Source organism: Fundulus heteroclitus, chromosome 11 (genome assembly GCF_011125445.2).
Source record: "Fundulus heteroclitus isolate FHET01 chromosome 11, MU-UCD_Fhet_4.1, whole genome shotgun sequence".
Classification (NCBI taxonomy): domain Eukaryota; kingdom Metazoa; phylum Chordata; class Actinopteri; order Cyprinodontiformes; family Fundulidae; genus Fundulus; species Fundulus heteroclitus.
In genome coordinates, this window is record NC_046371.1 from 33,756,043 (window position 1) to 33,777,317 (window position 21,275).

Below are 21,275 nucleotides of genomic sequence, written 5' to 3' on the forward strand. Positions count from 1 at the left end.
AACAATCGGTTTTCTTTTCCGGTACGTTTTCTCTATAGGCGTGCTGAGGGGCGAAAGTGAGCACAACGAATGTTTTTTTCTTTCTTTTCTTATTGAAAACTTCTCATTAAGGTAGGTCCTCAGCAAATGCTGATTTCTATACATTTATAACGCCATAAACGATGACTTGGACTCGGACCATTATAACGCTGCCGGAATCCTAGATTTCAAAGATTTCTCTTCACGTCGACGCTTATTAAAACAAAAACAAAAAACAGCTACCGCTGACAATATTATTATGCTTCATCATGCATCAGTTTTGTACAGCGTGGTGCAGGTTGCTTCGGTTTATTATATATATATATATATATATATATATATATATATATATATATATATATATATATATATATATATATATATATATATATATATATGTATATATATATGTATATATATATATATATATATATATATATATATATATATATATATATATATATATATATGTGTTTTCAAATTCATTAGATCACGTCATGTAAAAATTGCCATACCCATTTAAAACGAGCAGTGTTGTTTTTTTCTTTCAAATCTCATCAGTTTAGCTGTTCCGTACAATGTAACTACATTATAATTCCACATTTCTATTTTATTATCTGGAGTGGTTAAAGTTATTTGTTTTTAATCTGATTATGTAATGGAGATTACACGTTCCCCTCTACCACCCAACCGTGGATATTAGAAAACAAATATTTCTGTACGGAGTGATGGGGGTGGAAGGGATTGGTTCAGGGAGGGATATTGCTACAGGGAAAATTAGTGCAGCTTGATGATAAATATTCCTTTACTTTTGTCCAGAGAATCTTGAGCATGATGGGGGAAAAACTCTCTGCAGGCAGTGCTGTAAACATTTCTCCACCAGAGGTTGCAAGAATCATGTATTAAATATGTAAGAATGGAGCCATGTATTCCCTTAAGAAGTCGGACACTGAACGTCTGCCTACTGAGTTTGACATTACCAAACAATGCTTTAGTGCGGGGAAAAGCCATGTAGATTTGACCAATGCAGTAAAATGCTATCTAACCAATGGGCAGAAGTTGAGCCCTTAAGACACAGCCCTCCTGATTTGCATAATGAGGCAGAAATGCATACAGAAATGTAAAAAGGACAGGCAGAAATGTAAAAATGACAGGCAGAAATAAATAGCATCACAGAAATATATTGGGTAAAAAAATACAAAGGAAGAATAAAACATTATAACATTATTATAATATGTTATAATATAATAAAATATTATAACACATAAATAAATACCTAAATAAACAAGTAATTAATAAATAAAGTTGAAGATTATAACGGACAATAAATAAATAAGGTAATTATTACAAAGGCGAATAAATAAAGAAGCTAATTAAAATAGATATATACATTTATGTCTCACTGTATAATTTAATTTCTACCTACATTTATTAATTTGGTGGCAATTAATTGTATGCTTATTTATTTATTGAGCATTTATTTATTTCTATATTTATATTAAATATGGAAGACTTGGTCCTCCATAGCAAACACCCTCATCACTTGTGGCTGTAAATACAGTAAACGGTTGTTCTATAAAGTATTGATTCAGGGGCCCTGAATACAAGGCCACGTCACACATTCCATTTTTTTCAACATAAAAAATGCTGCAAACCATGCATCCACCTTCAATCTGCATGCCTTCAGTTTGATATATGAAAAAATTAAATAGTTAAACGACAGTTAATGCTCTGTAGCTAATTACATATGGTTTGCTTTAAACTGATGGCTGCTAAAATCAGAGACAGTTGAAATCACGGTTCTCAAACTCCAGTCCTTGACAGTTGTTGTCCTGATGCATGTAGACGCAACCCTGTTCCAATCCGCCTGAACCAGAATGTTGAAAATGATTGCTGGGTGCAAAGGTGGGAGGTGGGAGAACTAAGGCAAGGCAGCTGTTAATCACTTTTGCATCTCTCTGTTTGAAGACGATTTTATTGATTAACTGGAATGTACGAAAGCCCAGTTGTTGTGATCTGAACTGGCTGAAAGACTTCATAGTATAAATAATAATGGAACATGCAGCTTTATTACTACAGGACTCATAAAGAGATGGCTTTGATCAACAAATATTACCTCTTCAGCATGTCTACAGAGCTCTTATGACCTAATATCCATGCCGGACTATCAGAATCAGACATACTTTAATAATCCCAGAGGAAATTACTTTAGTTACACGCTCCAGATATCCAAACATTTTTATATATATATATTTACAACATTCCACACAAAGTAATATAAATATATACATATATAAGTCAATATATATATACGTATATATATATATATATATATATATATATATATATATATATATATATATATATACGTATATGGATGGATGGATGGATGGATGGATGGATATACATATATATACATATATATATATATATATATATATATATATATATATATATATATATATATATATATATATATATATATATATATATATATATATATATATATATATGTACAACTATAGATCCAAATAAAGTGATGGTACATACCTAAAAGTTGCAGGACACTGCCTCTCGAGGATCGACGAGTCTTGCTTCAAATGAGTCTGAGTTGACAAGACTGTTGTTGTCATGCATGTCCGCTGGGGTTCAGAAGTCTCTTATGTGCACTCAATCTGTATTGTGCAACTTTTAAGCCAATTTTTAAGCCCTCACAAAAAAAATGGAAAATCCTAATTTTAGGATGCATATAAACTGACCCTGCAACATTAATTTTCATGTTAACATTAACTTACAGTAGTTTTCATGTCTTTTACTATAATGTTTTTTCAGTCCCCCTTCAGGCAGAAGTTGCAGGATTCCACAATAACCTTGTTTTTACCTATGATGCCAAGAGGATGCAGAACTTTACATAGAAAAATGGTTGTGAAATACTAAATTAATAAGAGATTTAATGAAAATCATGTTGGCCACTAACTTATAAAACAAGAGAAAAATGAGTCCAAGTCATGCGTTCATTTCAGAGCCTCTCAGTTACTCATCACCTGTTTCTGTACAGTCCTCCACAAACCTCTCAGAGCGCTACAAAACCAACACTGCTGTTCAGACAGAAGCCTGTTACGTTCATGTATTGTGCTTCCTGGCATGAGTCTACAAAAATCAGTTTGTTTTCTTGGTAATCTTCTAGTTTTGTTGGGAATGATGGAAATGTTGATGCTGCAAGTAAGTGTTTAGTATTAAGACAGGTTGTGTATGGTTTGCTATCTTGTTGAACAACAAAGCAAACTTCAGAAGCATGAAGCGTAATAAAGTAATGGGGTAAAGTGAGACAATGACATCACACCTTTGGTATTACATCAAGTGTTTACTGCTAAAAATAACTTTAATATCAAATGATCATAACATACATCAATCACTGACAGTTTACAATGTCTGGAGTTCCTCTATAAATGCTTTCCCCCTAATATTGGTTCATATTAAGTCAAAGAAAATTCACATCCAACATAAGCTTCCCTTTGATCAGCACACATTTTCAATGTAAAAACAGCAAAAATATTCTGGTAACATGCATTTATATGTATAAAAAGTAATCACAGGTGGTTGTACTGTGATCATTAGACGAATGTTGTTTGATTAAAGCTGGTTGAGGGTGATGGCAGAGTCGTACCAAATCCAGAAGCCTGGATAGACGGGCTCGGTAAAGGAGGCCTTGAAGCGGTGGAGGAGGGACATGGTATCTCCTACGGCGTAGAATGCGAGAGTGCCCCCATCGTAGTCCAGGAAGACCCCGATGCGGGAGGAGTAAGGCGCGTTGATTTCTATCTGATCTTTGTTATGGCGGGCTGAGTAGCTGGAGTCGGAGCAGAACAGGCTCCACGATTTGCGGTTGTAGCCAATGCGGCAGCCATCTCCGTAGCCCGTCCTCTTGATGCCTTTGTAGGTGACTCCGATGGCAGCCCCTTCCCCACTCCAGTCTACCTCCCAGTAGTAGGCGCCTGCAGCAAGGTTCTCTTTACATAGGACCTGGGGCAGGGAGTCGAACCTGGCTGGGTTGTCGCTATAAGATTGGGGGTCTCTCTTGAGGGTGGCCTTTCTATTCCCTCGAGACAAGTAGAGCTGTCGGTAGGCTGTGTTTGGGTCCAGAGTGAGTTGGCAAGCATCTAAAGGATTTAAAAAACATTCACTCAGCATCAGGAATCGTTTAACATAAATTACTTGGGGTTAAATATAAACGAGTAAACGAAAGAAGGCAGAGGAACCCCTCACCAGGGCACCAATAACTGCAAGGTTACTGATGCAGAATCTAATTAGCATTTCCACCTCTGTTAGATTTTTAACTAATTTCTGCAAGGGCATGCTTTGCAGGGGGAAAGCGGGAGACCCTCTGGCTGGACACACACACATAATCAGAAAAATCCCAGCGGTAAGATGTCACCTGCCTGCTGTGTATCTCCACCTCTGCAGGTCACAGTTGGTGGGACACCCGGTGGCCTCGTCTAGTTCGGTCCGGCCTTTGATCTGGAATGCCAGAAGCATTGACACTGTTTGTGAATTTGACCACAAACAAAGTTCACCAAACAAAGACCATCTAAGAGGTCAGACCAAGGACCAGTGAGACTCCATCTCAGTCTTAAACCAGCTGGGCTTTTTTCAAGCTTCTGGATGCCACGCTTCTAACTTGTTTCCCTTTTCCATTGGCGTCTACCCAGCACAACATGGCTCATTCCTACTTGACTCGACGCGGTTGGGTTGTTTTCTATTACAACCAGGTACCACATCAAGCAAGGTAACATGATGTGTTTGCATGAGACAAATAGAAAACGCAACAATGGAGGGCATGGTAGCGATGTTGAACGTGCTGCTCAGTCTACCAGGTTCATCTCTATCTTCTCCTCAGCCACCACACCCAAAAACGCTTGCACTTTGTCATTGGTCCTCAGAGATTTCAGAGCTTCCATTTTCTTTCAGTAGAATATACTCCGTCACTTTAATACACTCAGGCGCTCTTGTGAGCTTTTACATATGGCTGGTCAAATTCTCGTGAATCACATGAGTGACACTACCAGTGACGCCACCGCCTAACCAAACAGTGGCCGACAGTCTTCTGACATTGCATCCCCACCCTGACTCGGCTTGCTTGGAACCCCTGCTGATAAGGTACTAAAAAGGGTCCGAAACTCTGGAAATGATACTATTGGAAACCCCTAATAACCAGGAAGAGCCATGCTGTGCCAAGCTGGCTTTGTGATATTGGAAGAGGGCCATTAGATGCAGATAAAAAGAAGCAACATTGAACATTGAGAGGCTCTCAGACTGAAATCAGGTGTAAATCAGTAACCTCCTAGTGTGCCAGCATACAAATATATTTGCAAAGAATATGCCCCTGTGTCTGTCACCCCTGTAGGACTTGTAGTTGTTTCTGATATCAGATTTTGTGGTCAGCCACAGGGTCTGACAAAGAGCCATTATTAGCATCTAGTTTGCATCATGCAGCGGGCTGAGCAGAAGGAAAGGAAGCAGTGAAGTGTGCCCCAGAAGGAACAAGAGACTCACATCTCATGAAGTCATCCCTGTAGTGAGGTTCCTGGACGGGGACGGACTTGTACATTGCAGCCTCTTCAGCTGCAGAAGCACATGTAGAAAAGGATCAGAAAACATCTGGCATAGTCTGTGGTGTAACACCGGCAGCCTGACACTCCTCGTCACAGTTAAACATTTAACCAGACTGCAACTCAATGGCCCCTGAATGACCTCTGATTAAAATCATGGGCAAATAAATAGTACTGAAAAGAGTCCAAAAGCTTTTGACTTTCAAATAGTTCTTAGTATGTTATCTGGTTATTGGGTCAACAGTAAAATTTTTACTAACATGGTTTTTATCATCCATTACATCAGGTAGGACATTTTCCTGGCTCACCTTTAATGGAGTGTTTCTTTTTGGGCTCGTCCAGCTGACAGAAGGCCATTTTGTTCACTGCAAATGGAAAAAAATAAGAAGTTGGACTTAGGTGTTGAGCTTTCACAATTTTCATGGTTGTTGAGAGGAACCGAGACCAACGGTTTTTGTCTCTGCCTCAGCACTCACCTGTTTTGGCGACCTTCACCAGCTCATCATTGCTAAATTCGTTCAGATGCTGCTTCATCTCGGACACGGCCTTGGTAACGGAGCCGAAGGTGAAGTAGGGATTCACGGTCACTGAAGGCAACTCCTCAGCCTCTGTCTGGGCTATCAACATGTGGTAACTCTGAAAAACAAAATCACTATCAATTAACTTTGGGTTTCGTCGACTAGGGTTAGGGATAAAGTAGAGGGTTTCTATGGGTGTGGGGCGTCTGTTGTTTTACCTGGATGAAGTGGATGTGGTCCTCAGTGCGGGACAGCTGAGTGATCTCATTGTCTCTCTTCTTCAAGTCAGCAATTTCGTGACTCAGACGCTCCATGTGGCCCTCTGCGTTGTTGAGGGCAGCTCTCTTGTTTGTCGATATCAGCTTGGCCATCTCCGTCTGCATCCTCTCTATGGAGCGCATCATGTCGCTAAACATTTTCTCGCATTCCTGCAGCGCTCTATGGGCCGAGTTCTACAGCGGGAGACAGGAGGTGTTTGTCATATAAATCAAGTGGTTGACGCCCCAGTTTTTTTCTTCTTACTAGTACACTTAAAGGAGCTGTCATCACTCTTTTGACATGGAATGTTGTCAGGGGTGGCTGATTTAACTTTCCCGTCAATGTTTAGTGGTTAGTCTGGTCTTATCTGTCTGATGGATGATGAGGGTTACGAACCTTGAGCGAGTCCACAGCTTGTTTCAGCTCCTCCATCTGCTTGAGACGGTCATGAATCCTTTCCTGGATCTCAGCCTGGGTGGCACCCAAACGTTGCTAAAATTGAAACATGAGAAAACGATAATTATGACAGCAGTGCCACATATTGGCTGCTAAATCATCTTGTTTTTTTGGGGGTTTTTTTGTTCCTTAAATGTTAAACATGTTGAGCTGACTTGGGAAGCTGTCCATACTGTGACAAATAGATATGTTCAATACTCTATCTGTCCCTGTCTTTCTGACATTGTTTTATCTGATTCATATCTAACTCAGCCTTGCGTCTACAGTGAACCATGGTGTAGATTTGCACAAGTCTATATTTTTTAAATGCTATGTATTTAGTCAAGTATATTGTAGAGTTATCGACACATAAAAGTGTGAGTCAGCCACCAGTTTGACATGTGTGTCTTAGTGGTTTGTAAAGTGTTATTTACCTGCTCCTCTGCTCTCTCCTGCTCTGCTGACACCATGTCGTGTCCCTTATGTTCTTTCACCGTACACAGCACACAGATACACATCTGATCTGTGCGGCAGTACAGCTCCAGGCCTTTCTGATGCTGTGGACAGATCTGCCTGTCCAGGTGGCCGATCTCATCAACCAGCTTGTGCCTTTTGAAAGTGGCCGACTCAAAGTGGGGTTTCAGATGCTTCTCGCAGTAGGAGGCCAGGCACATCAGGCAGGTCTTGATGGCTTTGTGCTTTTTGCCAACGCAAATGTCACAACCAACATCTTGGGGTCCGGCATAGTTGTAGTCCGGGGACGGAGGTGGCGGCGGAAAGGACTCCGAGTTGCGGGGCATGGTGGAGTACCGAGAGCCTCCCATGCGCCTCGGAGTGGGCCTCTTGTTGTAAGTTACCCTGCACTGCGGGCAGAGGTACGAGCCGGTGTGGTCAGCATGATCCCAGTAGGTCTTCAGGCAGATGGAGCAGAAGATGTGGCCGCACGGGATGGACACAGGGTCCCTCAGATATTCCTTACAGAGGAAGCAGCTGTCCTGGTCAGAAGACATGGTGAAGTAAACCCTCAATGCAGAGAAGAGCCTTCGGAGAGAGAAGCTGACTTGTGTCAGCACAGTGGCAAAGTGATCCTACAGGTAGTGCAGGCGCAAGTTTTATAGAGTAAACAGAGGGAAGCTAAACTGGTTAAGCCGAAACCAGTAAAACATGGGCGGGGTAAGAACAGGTCGCAGTGAATGTGTCCAACTCTTACAGAGTACAGAGAGAATGAATGAAATGTGATCAAAAGATACAAGTGTTTTTCTTGAGCAATAGAAAGCAAAAAATGGAGTCCTTTTATTTATTCCATTATTACAAAAAAGACAAACAGGTGTTTAGGAATTTTTAAGAAAGTAAGAGTGGTCAGAGTCAGAAATGGGGAATTCAATTGAATTTAATTGAATTTTCTTGTTACAAAAAGATTGGCAAGATGAAAAAAGGAGCATATACATGTAACCGAGATAAGGTGCTAAGAAATCCCAGGTGACTTAAGTGGACTTTAATTATTTACTACCTGGAAAAGTCTGCTTCCTCTCAGTATGTACCGATATTTACTATAATCAGAGTGCAAACAAGCTGACCTCTTGCTTGAGAGCAGATTTTCTGTTCTTCAGTGGATAATGTTAAGTCTTCTTATCAACAGTAAAAATCAACTTTGTTGTCTCAAATAATTTAAATAATACCACACCTCTGATGGCTGTAGCTAACTGGTTCTAAACCTTATTATAACAAGTAGCACTTTGTGATAGAAAATTTAAAGTGAGTACAACGATATTTAGATTTGCAAGTTTCTTTAAAAAATGAGCTGACCCATCCCCCTGATGTCAGAAACCCAAGTGAGAAAGTGAGAGGTTTCTCTCCATCTCTGGCCTTGAAATCCAATATGCCTGTCTGGCATAGAGAAGCTAGTAATAATTAAAAACTGTTTGTTTCCATTTTTGACCATCTGTGTTCCCTTAAGTCCATCACGCACTTAACTGAATGGTTTTACTACAGTGTTTGATGGGACAGCATGCACAGAAATCCATGCATTGTTCGTAGATTGTGTTGCTAATAGTAGTTAGCATGGTCACTGAGCTCATTAAACAGTGAATCCCACTGTTTCTGATACTTAGAACTGGGACAAGGTTAGGTTTGGTTTGATGTCATTCTCAGCATTATTTGCCACGAGCACAACCAAAATTAGTATAATAATGAGTCAAGCTTGAACTTCACATTTCATGTTCCATTGACAGACCTCAGTGTACTTTTTGGTTATAGATTGCCAGGAAGCAGTGCATAGCTGTGAAGTGGAAGAAATATGATCTGTGATTTATGGCATGCATTGTTGCATTGTTTAATATATATATGGACATATATGGACATCACATTTTGGGTTGTCCAGACCACAATACTAAAGATTGCTCTTTAGAGGCCAGCTGAAATGAACAGTTTAGAAGATTTACAATACAAACGGTTTGGGGTGTTTTTTTACTTTGTTGATCTCCCACCAATTATTGGCAGCAATTCAAAGAGCCATATGGTTCAAAGTGGCATTGTTGTTTTTTCTTTTGTTTCTTTGCACTCAGGAAAAGTGTTTAGGCACTGCATAAAGAGTTTTGAATGGCATTACTCAACTGTGACTTCATTGTAATATATTGAATCCACATATATGAATAATCTGATTGAATTTGAATTTGGAAAGTGCCTTGAGATGTATCATAAATTGGCGCTATATAAATAAAATTTAATTGAATTAAATATGTGGTCATTACTTTTCTCAGAAACTACATCATGTAAAAAGACAATTCTTTGTTTTTATACTTATCAGGTTCCATTTAGCCCTAATAGCACAGAGAAATTAAAAATGCATGTCATACAAGAGATCGGGTCTAAAAATACCTTTGGAAACTGTGGATCGTTTTCCTTTCAATACCCACATGTGCTACTTTGTGAACGTCTGTCACATAAAATCCAGATAAAAGATAAAGCTTTTGGTTACAAAGTGATTAAATGTTCAACTGGTATAAATCCATCTGGGAGGCCCTGTTGTCTTCTCCAGTCAGTGTGATGCTGACCTTCACCCCACCTGAAACCAGTTAATCATCAACTCTTTCAGCACTGATTTCCTTTGACAGGAAGCCCCTAGTTTCTATTAGTCACTAACCATGTGCCTTTTTAGTTTAAAACCAATTTAAATAAAGACATTTTCTTGTAAATAAGCGATTCAAAAGAGCCCGAACTCCTGAGTTCAACACTTTGTGTATAATTAATCTCACAGAGTGAGCACACCTCTCAGCTAGAATGGAGTTTCAGTGCCGTTGAGATGGAGTTAGGAATGCAACTACACTTGATAGCCCAGATAACAGGAGGGCCAGGAAAGCTTGCTTAAAAGATTCCATTGTGTTTGGGCCAGCGGGGCCCGAGCAGAGTGCCAAGCATTATATAGGCTCTGTTGTGTGTCAACAGCAGGAGCTACAGCTGACATCCAAGACCGAATGTAGCCTATTATTTCACTGAATCTCTATGTGGAGGTTTGATGTTGTGCACCATAAAAATGAAAATTATTTTCTTTCGTGAAATTCAAATTGTGTCTTTTATTTGGAACGATAGTTTACCCACTGAATTATGTCTTCGACAACTAACCCCTGATAATATTAGCTGTATAAGAGGGCTTGTTAATATTATTTAGATGAAATGGTTTTATAGCAGTGTTTTTTAGTCTGTTGTAATCGCATGCACTCCACATGTAAATTAGTTTTGCTAAAGTCGCAAATTGCAAACTGACTTTTAATGTATCTGATTTAAACTGACATCTTCTAGGGATCAGCTGCACACGGTCAGGGAGTGCCGGTAGGAGTGGTGGATGTTATTGTTCTGCTGCATTATTTGGTTTGGTCAACCCGGACTTTCAGAGCAAAACAGTTTACCCTTTCTGATCAGGATATTCACACCTAAAATTTTCTGTTTGCCTTTCACTCAACAGGTTTTAAACAAACCGTGGACTTTGTTCTCATAAAGCAAAACAGATATTTTTATAGAGCAGAAATAACTCATTGAGCTTCCTTCATGTCTCAGCCATGGGAAATATTTTATCTTACTTTTGCACTTTTTGTCTCAGCTGGAAGCTGTCTCATAGCAGACAAAAGTATGTAAATGAAAAAAAAAACATAGTTTCTATGTACTTGCTTACGTAAGGCCTTCTCTGTGCTGACATGGGCGTGTCCCAGGAGACACAGGGTTGCTTCCCTTCAGTTGTTTTCAGACAAAGGCTCAGAGGTGGCCTTCCTTTGAAGCTTTTACTCTGGCTGTTTAATATCTGACCAAATCAATATTTATATTGTTTCATAATCAATTTAGTTGCAGAAAGACTAACACAAAACATACACTCATGCATACTAAGACTAACACATACTTTGTAACTTTGCTTCATTAATCCTGTGTGTGAATTTGGAATTATGGGATTGGTCTAGTTTCCTCAAGCAAGTCTCACTCATACCAGGACCCAGTTTTTAGACTAATCTCTGCACCCAAACCCATTTCTGTCTACGCTCTACATGCGGAGCAAAATCCGAAAGTGCATCCTCTGCCTTCAGTTTTTCTTGCTCGTCTTCGGTGAAGTGGATCCTTGTTGTTCCTTTGATCAAACACCACTTGTCCTCCCCTGCTGCAGAAGACAAACACGCTGCACACCCTAGCTAAGGCGGACCCTTCACACTGAACTTGGAATGAACTCAAGTTAACTAGAAACTTTCTGTCTCATTCAACAAAAAAGAACTCCTACATCCTTTCTATGGATTGTTCAAATCAACGTAAATCTTTCTACAAGCCTAGTAAAAAACTAGTTGCTAACATGCACAGCATACAACAGAAAATGTTTGATTACTTTCTTCAAATTCAGACGTTTTCGTGCAATAGGTGTTTAAAAAGTTTGGGACTGCCCAGATGACCATGTTATTGCCCTGTGAGCTTCTGTTTAGTAAATTTACAATATTTAAGTTTATAATGGAACAATATTTAAATGTATAATATTTAATATTCAATTGAAGAATTTACTTTTGAATGTTTTTAAGCGACACCTCAATCAGACTCTTTCAGTGTATGACATCATGGAAAAATCAACATAAACCCACTGAGACATTGGGAGAATAATTGTGGGCCTCCACAAATCTGGTTGATACTTGGGTGCAATGTCCAGAAAATGCCTGAAGGTGCCACGTTCAAACAATTATATGTAACTATAACCAGCATAAGAATATCCCAGAGACATGTTTGATTTGGTGCAAGATATGCAGATCAACCAGAGAATAAAAGTGAAAGATCTATTTAAGGTTTTGGCAGAAACTGGTTAGAAGATCTTTAATTTCCACACCACAACGGGCCCTTCATGGACTGAGCAGCCACGCAGTAAGGAAGAAGCCATTACAACAAAAGCAACATAAAAATTAAATTACATTCTGAAAAGGGACTGATAAAGAGTTACAGGGGTGGCAGCGACATGTTGTGTGCATGCCATATTGCAGGAGGGACGAAAGAAGATTATGTGGAAATTCTGGAGCAACACCTCAAGAAAGCATCCAAGAAGTTAGAACTAGGGTGCAAATAGGTATTCCGAATGGAAAGAGACCCTAAGCATGCAGACATATTTGTTAGAAAGTGACATCAAAGTCAGTGTTTTAGAGTGTCCATGACGAAGCCCTGATCTCAGTCCCATGGAAAAGTTGTGGGCAGATCTGCAAAGGTGTGTCTGAGAAAGGCGGCCTACAAACCCAACTTACTTAGACCAGCTCTGTCAGGAGGAAGGGGCCAAAATGACTGCTAACTACTGTGAGAAACCCAGGGGAGGATAGCCAAAATGTTTCACCAAAGTCCTGTTTTCAACAGCAGTTCTACAATATATTAATGAAATATGTATATGTATGTAAACTTCTGAATTTAAAGGCATTTTTGAAATACTCTATAAAAGAAATCTCGCTTATGATTCTGGCTTTTAATTAATAGAATAATTTGGTGAAACCCTAGCTGACCTAAAAACATGACGATTTTAATCTGGGTACATTTTTAAACGAGGCTGTTTGTTGCTTCCAGTCCTCTGGTTTGTACTGTGTGTGCCTAAAGAGGGTCCCCTCTCTGCGAGGCTCCTTTCTGTGGATCTGCAGCGGTTCCCTCCCCAGCTGGCCTGTTAATCTGTGAGCACCGAACATTTGCTTTCCTCGAGAGGAAGGAAGGAAAACTGGCTTATCAGAAACCTGGCCAAATATGGAGTGGGCGAAACTACCAAGTGGATGACATAAAGCGAGATAATAGTGGTGAGGACATTTTACTTTAGCTAACCCTATATTCAGTGTTGGATCGCTACGAATCAGTTAGAAAATTTGGAATACCAAAAAGAACTTGAAATTGTGTGTGTTTTGCATTAATGCTGTGAGAGTAAACACTTTGAATGGCGCGTCAGTATGGGGGGGTGGAGGGGGGGGGGGGGGGGTTGTTCCTAGATTTATTAAAAACTAATGATGCATTGTTATCAGACACTTTATACTCAAAGTCATGCAGTATCTCCCGCTGCATTTTTATCACCATCTTGCATTAAGTAATGTGGAGTCAGGGTGACGGGGAGTGTTTTTTTTGTTTTACCACTACGAAAATGTGACATAGCATGCAGAGTAATACAGAAACCATTCATTGCAACACACTTGGACGTGACAGGAATGCTGTTTGTGTTTGTTCAGGCATACCTGTGCGTTTCCACTGGCCATGTCAGCCACGACCGCCCGGCACACATCTACTGTTACACATGGCTCGTCAGAGCCAACCGACGGGTCCGACCGGTCACCGAGTCAATACTGCAACTCTGACGTGCCCAACAAGTTACGGGGTTTGTTTTAAACAAGGCTAGAAATTATTAGACTTTATCTGAGCTCGGCACGTCTGTTTGTTTTTATCCCCCCTCCCCCGATGAAATTCCTACAGTACTCCAGGCTGCTTTAATGTTTGTCGAACTATAACCGGTTTAAGACAATGGCAATTCTGTGTGACAACAATAGGTGGAAACGCAGCTGCCGGGACGTGTGTGCGCAATCCAGCCACAGATGAGCCTCATGAGGAATTCAGGAAGAGAGGAAGCTGCTGGGAGAAAGGAAACGCTTTTCTTCCACACTAAATCACGCTGAATTTATTTATTTATTTTTTTCACGTTTCATTCATTCTCCTTCTTTCACTTTCTTCTCTCTAATCTCCTTCTACCTTGTTCTCTCTTGCTTCTTGCTAAACCTGCTTATCTAAGCAGGGCAGGGCTCGACGCGCTCACGGCACAGGGGGAGGGGCCTCTCTTGCTTTCAATCAATAACCTCTGGAATTTAGAAATACAAGTAGATCCTGTCCCTGGCAGGCTGTACCACACGGCCGAGGGCGGGCTCTCTCTCACACACTGCGCGAACTCCCTATCCACTTCTGGCACTCGCTCTGTCTGTTTCTGCAGGTCTGACCGGCTCTGGAGCCCATCACAATGGCCGATCACACTTCTCCAGATTATTTCAGCTGCTCACTGTGCCAGAATCTCCTCAAGGACCCTGTGGCCATCCCCTGCGGCCACAGCTTCTGCATGGACTGCATAAGTGGCTACTGGAACGAAGCGGACTACACGGGGATTTACATTTGTCCCCAGTGCAAGATCACGTTCACCCAGAGGCCTGTGCTGCGACCCAATGCCACCCTCAGCATGGTGGCCGACAAGATCAAGAAGAGTGGCCTGAACCTCAACCTGAGCACATCCCAGGGAAACGTCTACGCCGGGGCGAGCGACGTGCCCTGCGACTTCTGCATGGGGAGGAAGCTCAAGGCGGTGAAGTCCTGCCTGAACTGTCTGGCGTCTTACTGCGAGAAGCACTTGAGGCCGCACTACGAGTCGGCCACGTTCAAAAAGCACAAGCTGGTGGACGAGCTGGGCAACCTGGACAGGAAGATCTGCCCGCAGCACCAGAAGTCCCTGGAGCTCTTCTGCCGGACGGACCAGATGTGTATCTGTGCCATCTGCACCGTCAGTGAGCACAGGGGCCACGACATTGTGTCGGCCGAGGCGGAGAGGGGCGAGAAACAGGTAGGGCTGTCTGCTTTCATACAGCGCTTCTTGTGGTATTGTTCAGCTGTCTGCTTCTCAGGGGCTGCTGCTTCTGAAACTCTCCGTGCTGATTGATGAAGCCAAACTTTGCATGTACACACTCTCTCAGTAAACTTGAGTGAACGCAAGCAGGGTATCATTTTTTTCCCACCTTCTGCTGCCGCTCTGGGATTGCTGCTTGGACTTTGACCCATTTCTCCAACGTTATCAGCTTCCCTGGCAGGCATTCAGGGCCGCCAAAACAAACCCGGCTCTCTGATTAGCTGCCTGGAAGCTAAGGGGAAGTGGGGAGGGGGGGTGTCAATGGGAGTGTCTTACATTTACACACATACACCTTCCTAAAAGCTGCTTTCCAGAGAATATGGTGACCCAGCTGCGAGATAAAGACAGAGATACCGCAGCCTTCCCTTGCGCTGAGTGGGTTGCCACCTGTGGGAGTGGGGCCTGGGATGGGACTGGAATGTCAGGGAGTGAAGGCAGACAACACCTCGCTTCAATCTCTCTTTGGCAATGCGAGGTGAAATGACTCATGGACGACACAGCCCATAAAACAATGCGGGGCAGATAAGAGCGTCAGCAGATACTGCAGTGGGACTGATATACAGTAGGAGAGTCTTTATAGCTGCCAGGGATGATGACCGAAACACTTTTCAGCCCACGGTGGGGAAGCAATGCAACACGTACAACTCTGGCCGCCTGGTTTCCCTCATGCAAGGATTTATAACCCCATCCTCACATCCTTTACTCCATCCTCCCCCCTCCCCCCTTTCATGTTATCCCCCTGCCTTCCCAGATTCCCCGCATTCCTCAAGCTTATCTTGGAGAATGGCTTGGCGGGTTTGAGTAAAAGCCGAATTAGAAGCCTCCCATTCTGTCGCCACGCACCTTGAAATTTCTCTTGAACATGCAGGCAGCAGCCGTAGTTTCACATTCCTGCCGTGGCCGGAATTCCTCCATAGAGCTTTTTTTTCTTCCTGCCTCTGAGATAAAAGCGAGCCGCGTTTAAGAAGCGTCTTTGAGTGGGGTCTTGTTTGATGTGCCAAAGGGCCTCCCCAGATATTCTCTCATGAGAAGATTCCAGCCTTTATTTGTGTCCTGCACTATAAAAAAACACAATATTTGCCTATGCCTGTCCCGATCTGAGTTAACGGCACTTGTTTTAAACCTTTCTTCCAACATTGCATGATGCAATAGAGGAGGATAGTGCTGTTTATCTGTGTGGGAGTGAGTGCCTAAAAAAAGTGCAGAAAGGGATAGATTTGTAATCCTCCTTTTATTTCCAGAAACTGTTGGGAGTATCCCAAGCTGAGATTAGACAAAAATGCCAGGAAAGGGTGAAGGAGCTGGAGGAACTCAAGACTGCGGTGGATTCGCTCAAGGTAGGGTGTTCTCTTTTTTTTTTGTTCTTGCACAGCAATTTTACAATTTAAACCTAATCGGCTACGCTTTATCCATCGACTGCATTTCTTTGCAGAACTCGGCCCAGAGAGCCATGGTGGAGAGCCAGAAGATGTTCGAGGACATGATTCGCTCCATTGAGAGGATGCGGTCGGAGGTGACCAAGTTGATCGGCATCAACGAGAAGGCCGCTTTCAACCAGGCCGAGGCTTTGATCGAGCGACTGGAGCAGGAGATCGACGAGCTCAAGAAGAAGGAGTCCGGCCTCAAGCAGCTGCACAGCACCGAAGATCACATCCACTTCTTGCAAGTACGATGACTTTTTTACGATTTTCGCCAAGCACACGCCTGCCGTGTACAGGTGAGTTAGTTTAGACGCCCTCGCTGATTTTCCTCCCTTGCCTCTTCCCGGCAGAACTTTAACTACCTGTGCACCCCAACTGATGACGGCTTCATACCCAAGGTGACGGTCAACCCTGACTTCTCCTTCGCCACGGTCAGGAAAGCTGTGGCTGAGATTAAAGATCGCCTCGAGGAGTTTGGGAGAGAGGAGCTGCTCAAAATCTCCAAAACAGGTTGGATCTGAGTGGCAGAAAGGGTCATAAAAGAGGGTGAAAACCAGCTATTTTGTCTTAAACACCAGTATGCTCTGCTTTACAGTGAACGAGGTCCCAATCTACACTAAAGAGAGCCGGACGTTGGACAGGAGGAGCAGAGGTGAGCGCCATCACGTTCTTTACACCCTCATGGGTTAATTATTGTGAAGGTTGACGTTATCATATCTGCAAGCTATAGGAGGGCGCCTCATACGAGCTTATAGAGGCTTTGAAAAAGTATTCACGCCGTATGAACTGTTCCACACGTCTCTCATTGAATCCGCTATCTTGGATGTGTTTTATTTGGATATTATATGATAGACAAACAAAAAAACATAAATATGAAGTAGACAAGTAGACATTTTTCCTAAAAAAAATAAACCTGAAAAGTATGCCCCCCCCCCCCCCCCCCCCCCGATTGCTGTCAAACAAGTAAATCAGTCCTCCTGCATGCAATTTAGTCTGTTATACATCCAGCAGTTTGAAGTTTGTCGGAGAACATTAGGGAACAACCAGCCACATGAAGACCAAGGAACCCAGCAGAAAAGTCAGGGTGAAGGTTGTGGAGAAGTTTAAAGCAGAGTTATGTTATCAAAAAAAAAAAAAAAAACATTACCTCAGGCTTTGAACACCTCACAGAGCTCGGTTCAGTCCATTAACCCCAAACCTACCAAGACATGACTGTCCACCTAAACTGACGGGCACTGCAAGGAGAGTATTAATCAGAGAAGCAACTCCGAAAGAGATGCAGAGATCCACAGCTCAGGTTGGAGGATTTGTTGGCGTGGCAGCCATTAGTTGTGCACGCACACAAATCTGGCAAGAGTGGCTAGAAGGAAAGCCGTTGCTGAAGGCACACAGCCAGAACCACACTGGACATTTTTAGATCAAAGCTTATGCAAGGTTCAGAACGCCCAGTCAACCTCCAGGCTTAAAACTAGTTGATCATCTGTAACAAGACTTGAAAACTGATGTTTATACATGCTCTCCATCCAATCTGGCGGAGATTGAGCGATTCTTCCAAAGAGGGATGGGAACATTTCTAGTCTCGAAGGACTTGCAGCTGTAATTGCAGCAAGAGTTAGTTCTGTGGAGTACGGACTAAGGGCGCCATAGATCCAAAACGCACCTCATTCGTTAAAGCTATTTTCACAATTACGCACCACTGCCGGTGTATCACATCAAAAGGAGTTCAAGTGAGACTAATACCGTAAGGTACCTTGTCGTGTTAATGTCGCTATCACTGCACATCAGCAAAGCATTGGATGCGTCTTAGTGTGTCTTATCTGTGTTTTCTTGCTCCTCAGGCAAAGAGATGACGGTGGACAATACTCCTCCTCCAGAGCCAAAGGCCAGAGCAGATTTTATCAAATGTATGAAACTCTTACATTTTGTTCTGAAGCCACCAACCTGATTCCAGTGAGCAAACCTTTGAAAATGTTTGATTCTCTTCATTCAGACTTCTGCCAGCTGAAACTGGACCCAGTCACTGCCTACAAAGAGCTCTATATCTCCGAGGGCAGCAGGAAGGTCATCCGCACCAGAGACCTGCAGCCCTACAACGACAACCCTGAGCGGTTCGACAGCTTCGCCCAGGTGCTGTGCCGAGAGGCCCTGTCCGGAGGTCGCTTCTACTGGGAAATCGAGTGGAGCGGGGAGTTCTCCATCGGTGTGGCCTACCGAGGCATCAGCCGCAAAGGCAAAGGCTCGCTGTGCCTGCTGGGCTACAACGACAAATCCTGGAGCCTCCTCTGTTCTGACACGGGATACTCCGCCTGGCACAACCGGGTGGACAAAGCCGTGAGCGGGCCGCACTCGTCCAGGATAGGCGTGTACCTGGACCACGCGGCGGGCGTGCTGGCGTTCTACAGCATAGGCAGCACCATGACGCTCCTGCACAGGTTCCAGACCACCTTCGTGGAGCCCGTCTATCCGGGCTTCGGAGTCGGAACGTCTGTGAAGATCTGCAGCCTCAAGTGAAACCCTGATATATGAGCCTCCGTCTGAAAATATTCCAAAATTTTTTAATTTTTTTTATTTCATATAACACACAGCATTGAAATATATATTTTTGCAGAAATGTATAACTATATCAAACCACATTAATGGAGTTCCACTAATTATGGTTAAAGGAGAATGTGTGCATTTTTTTTAACTCAACACAGCCCATAACGTATTAGATTTTTTGCACTGTGCTGTTGAATCATATTTTAAACATGGTTTACTGAAATATTACTGAAATGTAAGATCAACGTGTGGAGCAGCTGACATCTTCTGTATAATGTACAATGGGTTAGTGTGGTGTAAATTAAACTACCAGTAACATTTATTACGCGCGATCCACTAAGTGTTTTTCCCTCACGTCTATTAAACATCATAATTTACATCATATTCAGCTCAAACTATTTAATCAAAACCGACGCGAAATCTTTCACATGTTCTGATTTTGTATGATTTATTTTTGTAATGAGATGTCCCAGTGTGATGCAATCTAACTGTAGTTGTTTATAACTCGCTCTCTTTAAGTGTACGCGTTTTATAGTGAGCGTTGTTTTGGTTGTGCGCTTTCCGTGCATTCAAGAAGAGCGCTTCATTGTCATTTCAGTTTGTTTTTTTCTTTGTTTTGTTTCATGTCATTCGATGGCTGTTGCATCTGTTGAGAGCCCTGAAAGTTTGCTTTCACTTGAACTAACTCTTATTTAATTTTATGGCTGTTTTCCAGCATAATTATATAATTCATATAAAAGCTTTGTTTTGTAAAAAAAAAAAAAAAAAATCAATTATGGTTCTAAATAAAGAACTAAATACATGACTTTGTTTTTGTCGTGATGCCAGATTGAACGCTACATAAAATGCAGAAGTATTCAATGTGGGGGTCATGGGACTTAGTTTCTTTTGTGTGAACGTCTCCTTTAATCTGCACTTTTTAAAATAATGTAATAGCTGGTAAATATGTCCACTTTAGTTTACCTTCAGTCCCCGTATAAAGGAAGGAGCAACATCCCCTGCAGCTGGCACGAGGAATCTTGTGTTTTGGTCCAAACCCGGACTAATGACAGCTGATTCTTGCTGAATTATTTCTCCCTTCTTTTCATGCCAGCCTGCCAAATTGTCCATTTTATGATTTTACACCACCTTTCCCATAATGTTTGCCTGAAAACATGCAGCTCATCACCTAATTTTCCCATTATATTTTGACTCCACTTTTCATTCATTGCAGTGTTCTCAGCAGCTTTGTAAAGAAGCACGAGAAGCTGCTCCAGCTCCACATATGAATTAGATCAGGAAGGATGCTTCACTGTTGCCGTCACAAAGACCTCAGTGGTGCTCCCCTTTTCCAGACAACTTATTTCCCAGAAGCTGTCTTACTCACACACGTTTTCAGCTCTGCACATTTTCTGTAGCACTGAAATACATTGACTTTGTTGACCTGAACCCACCTCCTAACCTTTGCTTAGTTAGTGGCCCATTGCTTGTTCCCAAGTTCAGACTTGCGTACTCATGCCTAGATCTTGCTTTAGAAGTTTTACATGATGTTTTGTTGCTCCTGATGCCCCCAGGTACCGACATAGAAGACAGTCCTCGCACAGCCTCGCCATTAGTCAAAGGGGTCCTGGACCCTAAATGGCTGGAGACCTTTGGTTAGGATACGGATTCACACTAAACGTAATGTGTGCATGCGTTAGAATTTTGCTTTAACAAGTGCAAAATGTAATGATTGCACTTTTATTGGAATTTGTTTAGAAGTGAACACGGTGGCACATAAACGCTGAATCCGTTTTCAGCACAAAACTAAGCCATCAAGGCTAGATTTACCTCCAACTCCACCTGCTGGCTGGCTGAAGAAAGTCTACTAAAATAGTACATTTGTTAAATGTTATGTCTGCTAAGGACCTTTACTTATTTGATGTGCCTTTATTGTTAACTATCTGATTTCAATATCTCTACATCACCTCTACTCTGATTAATTAGGTGCAAACAGTGAAATCAGGAGGAAAATCAGAGTGAGCTTTTAATTGTGGGGTTTTATCATAAAATGATCTGCTCTTTATCAGCTTCTACAATCTCCTTTATCTCAAGTGTAGGAAACTTAAAACAGATGCATACAGAGTAGCCATCGTTACTTATGATTTATAGCTTAGACCAAAATGGAAACGCTGTATGTGGAAAACCTAGGTAGGTTCAACCGTTCAACAGCTTGTAAATGCACATTTAGAACCGACTTAGAAGTGTCCAATCAACTTTATCCATAGATCAGCACACTTCACAAAGGACTGGTGACAACTGTTCCTTAATAGTGCATCCACCCCAGCATTTAAAACAAGTTCAAACCAGAACTTTCACTGGGCCA

The 21,275-nt window shown here is 42.1% G+C and overlaps 2 protein-coding genes across 3 annotated transcripts; one reads left to right on the forward strand and one right to left on the reverse strand.

Moving 5' to 3' along the window:
* The first annotated feature begins 38 nt into the window (after positions 1-38).
* Positions 39-19,736, forward strand: ftr82 (finTRIM family, member 82). 2 transcript variants are annotated; one of them, XM_036143417.1, is made up of 8 exons: positions 39-111; positions 14,292-14,909; positions 16,214-16,309; positions 16,405-16,638; positions 16,744-16,903; positions 16,989-17,045; positions 18,232-18,297; positions 18,384-19,733. In XM_036143417.1, exons 2-8 carry the CDS (start codon positions 14,319-14,321, stop codon positions 18,902-18,904), a joined length of 1,725 nt encoding a protein of 574 aa, XP_035999310.1. In that variant the 5' UTR covers positions 39-111; positions 14,292-14,318; the 3' UTR covers positions 18,905-19,733. The 2 variants fall into 2 exon arrangements, with proteins under 2 accessions (XP_035999310.1, XP_012720656.2); XM_012865202.3 differs by lacking the exon at positions 39-111 and having other exon boundaries at positions 14,017-14,909; positions 18,384-19,736.
* On the reverse strand, positions 3,363-7,937 carry ftr83 (finTRIM family, member 83). The gene is made up of 7 exons (XM_012865204.2): positions 7,273-7,937; positions 6,800-6,895; positions 6,364-6,597; positions 6,104-6,263; positions 5,936-5,992; positions 5,572-5,640; positions 3,363-4,178 (listed from the first exon to the last, which is right to left on the reverse strand). Exons 1-7 carry the CDS (start codon positions 7,846-7,848, stop codon positions 3,652-3,654), a joined length of 1,719 nt encoding a protein of 572 aa, XP_012720658.2. The 5' UTR covers positions 7,849-7,937; the 3' UTR covers positions 3,363-3,651.
* Positions 19,737-21,275: the final 1,539 nt, after the last annotated feature.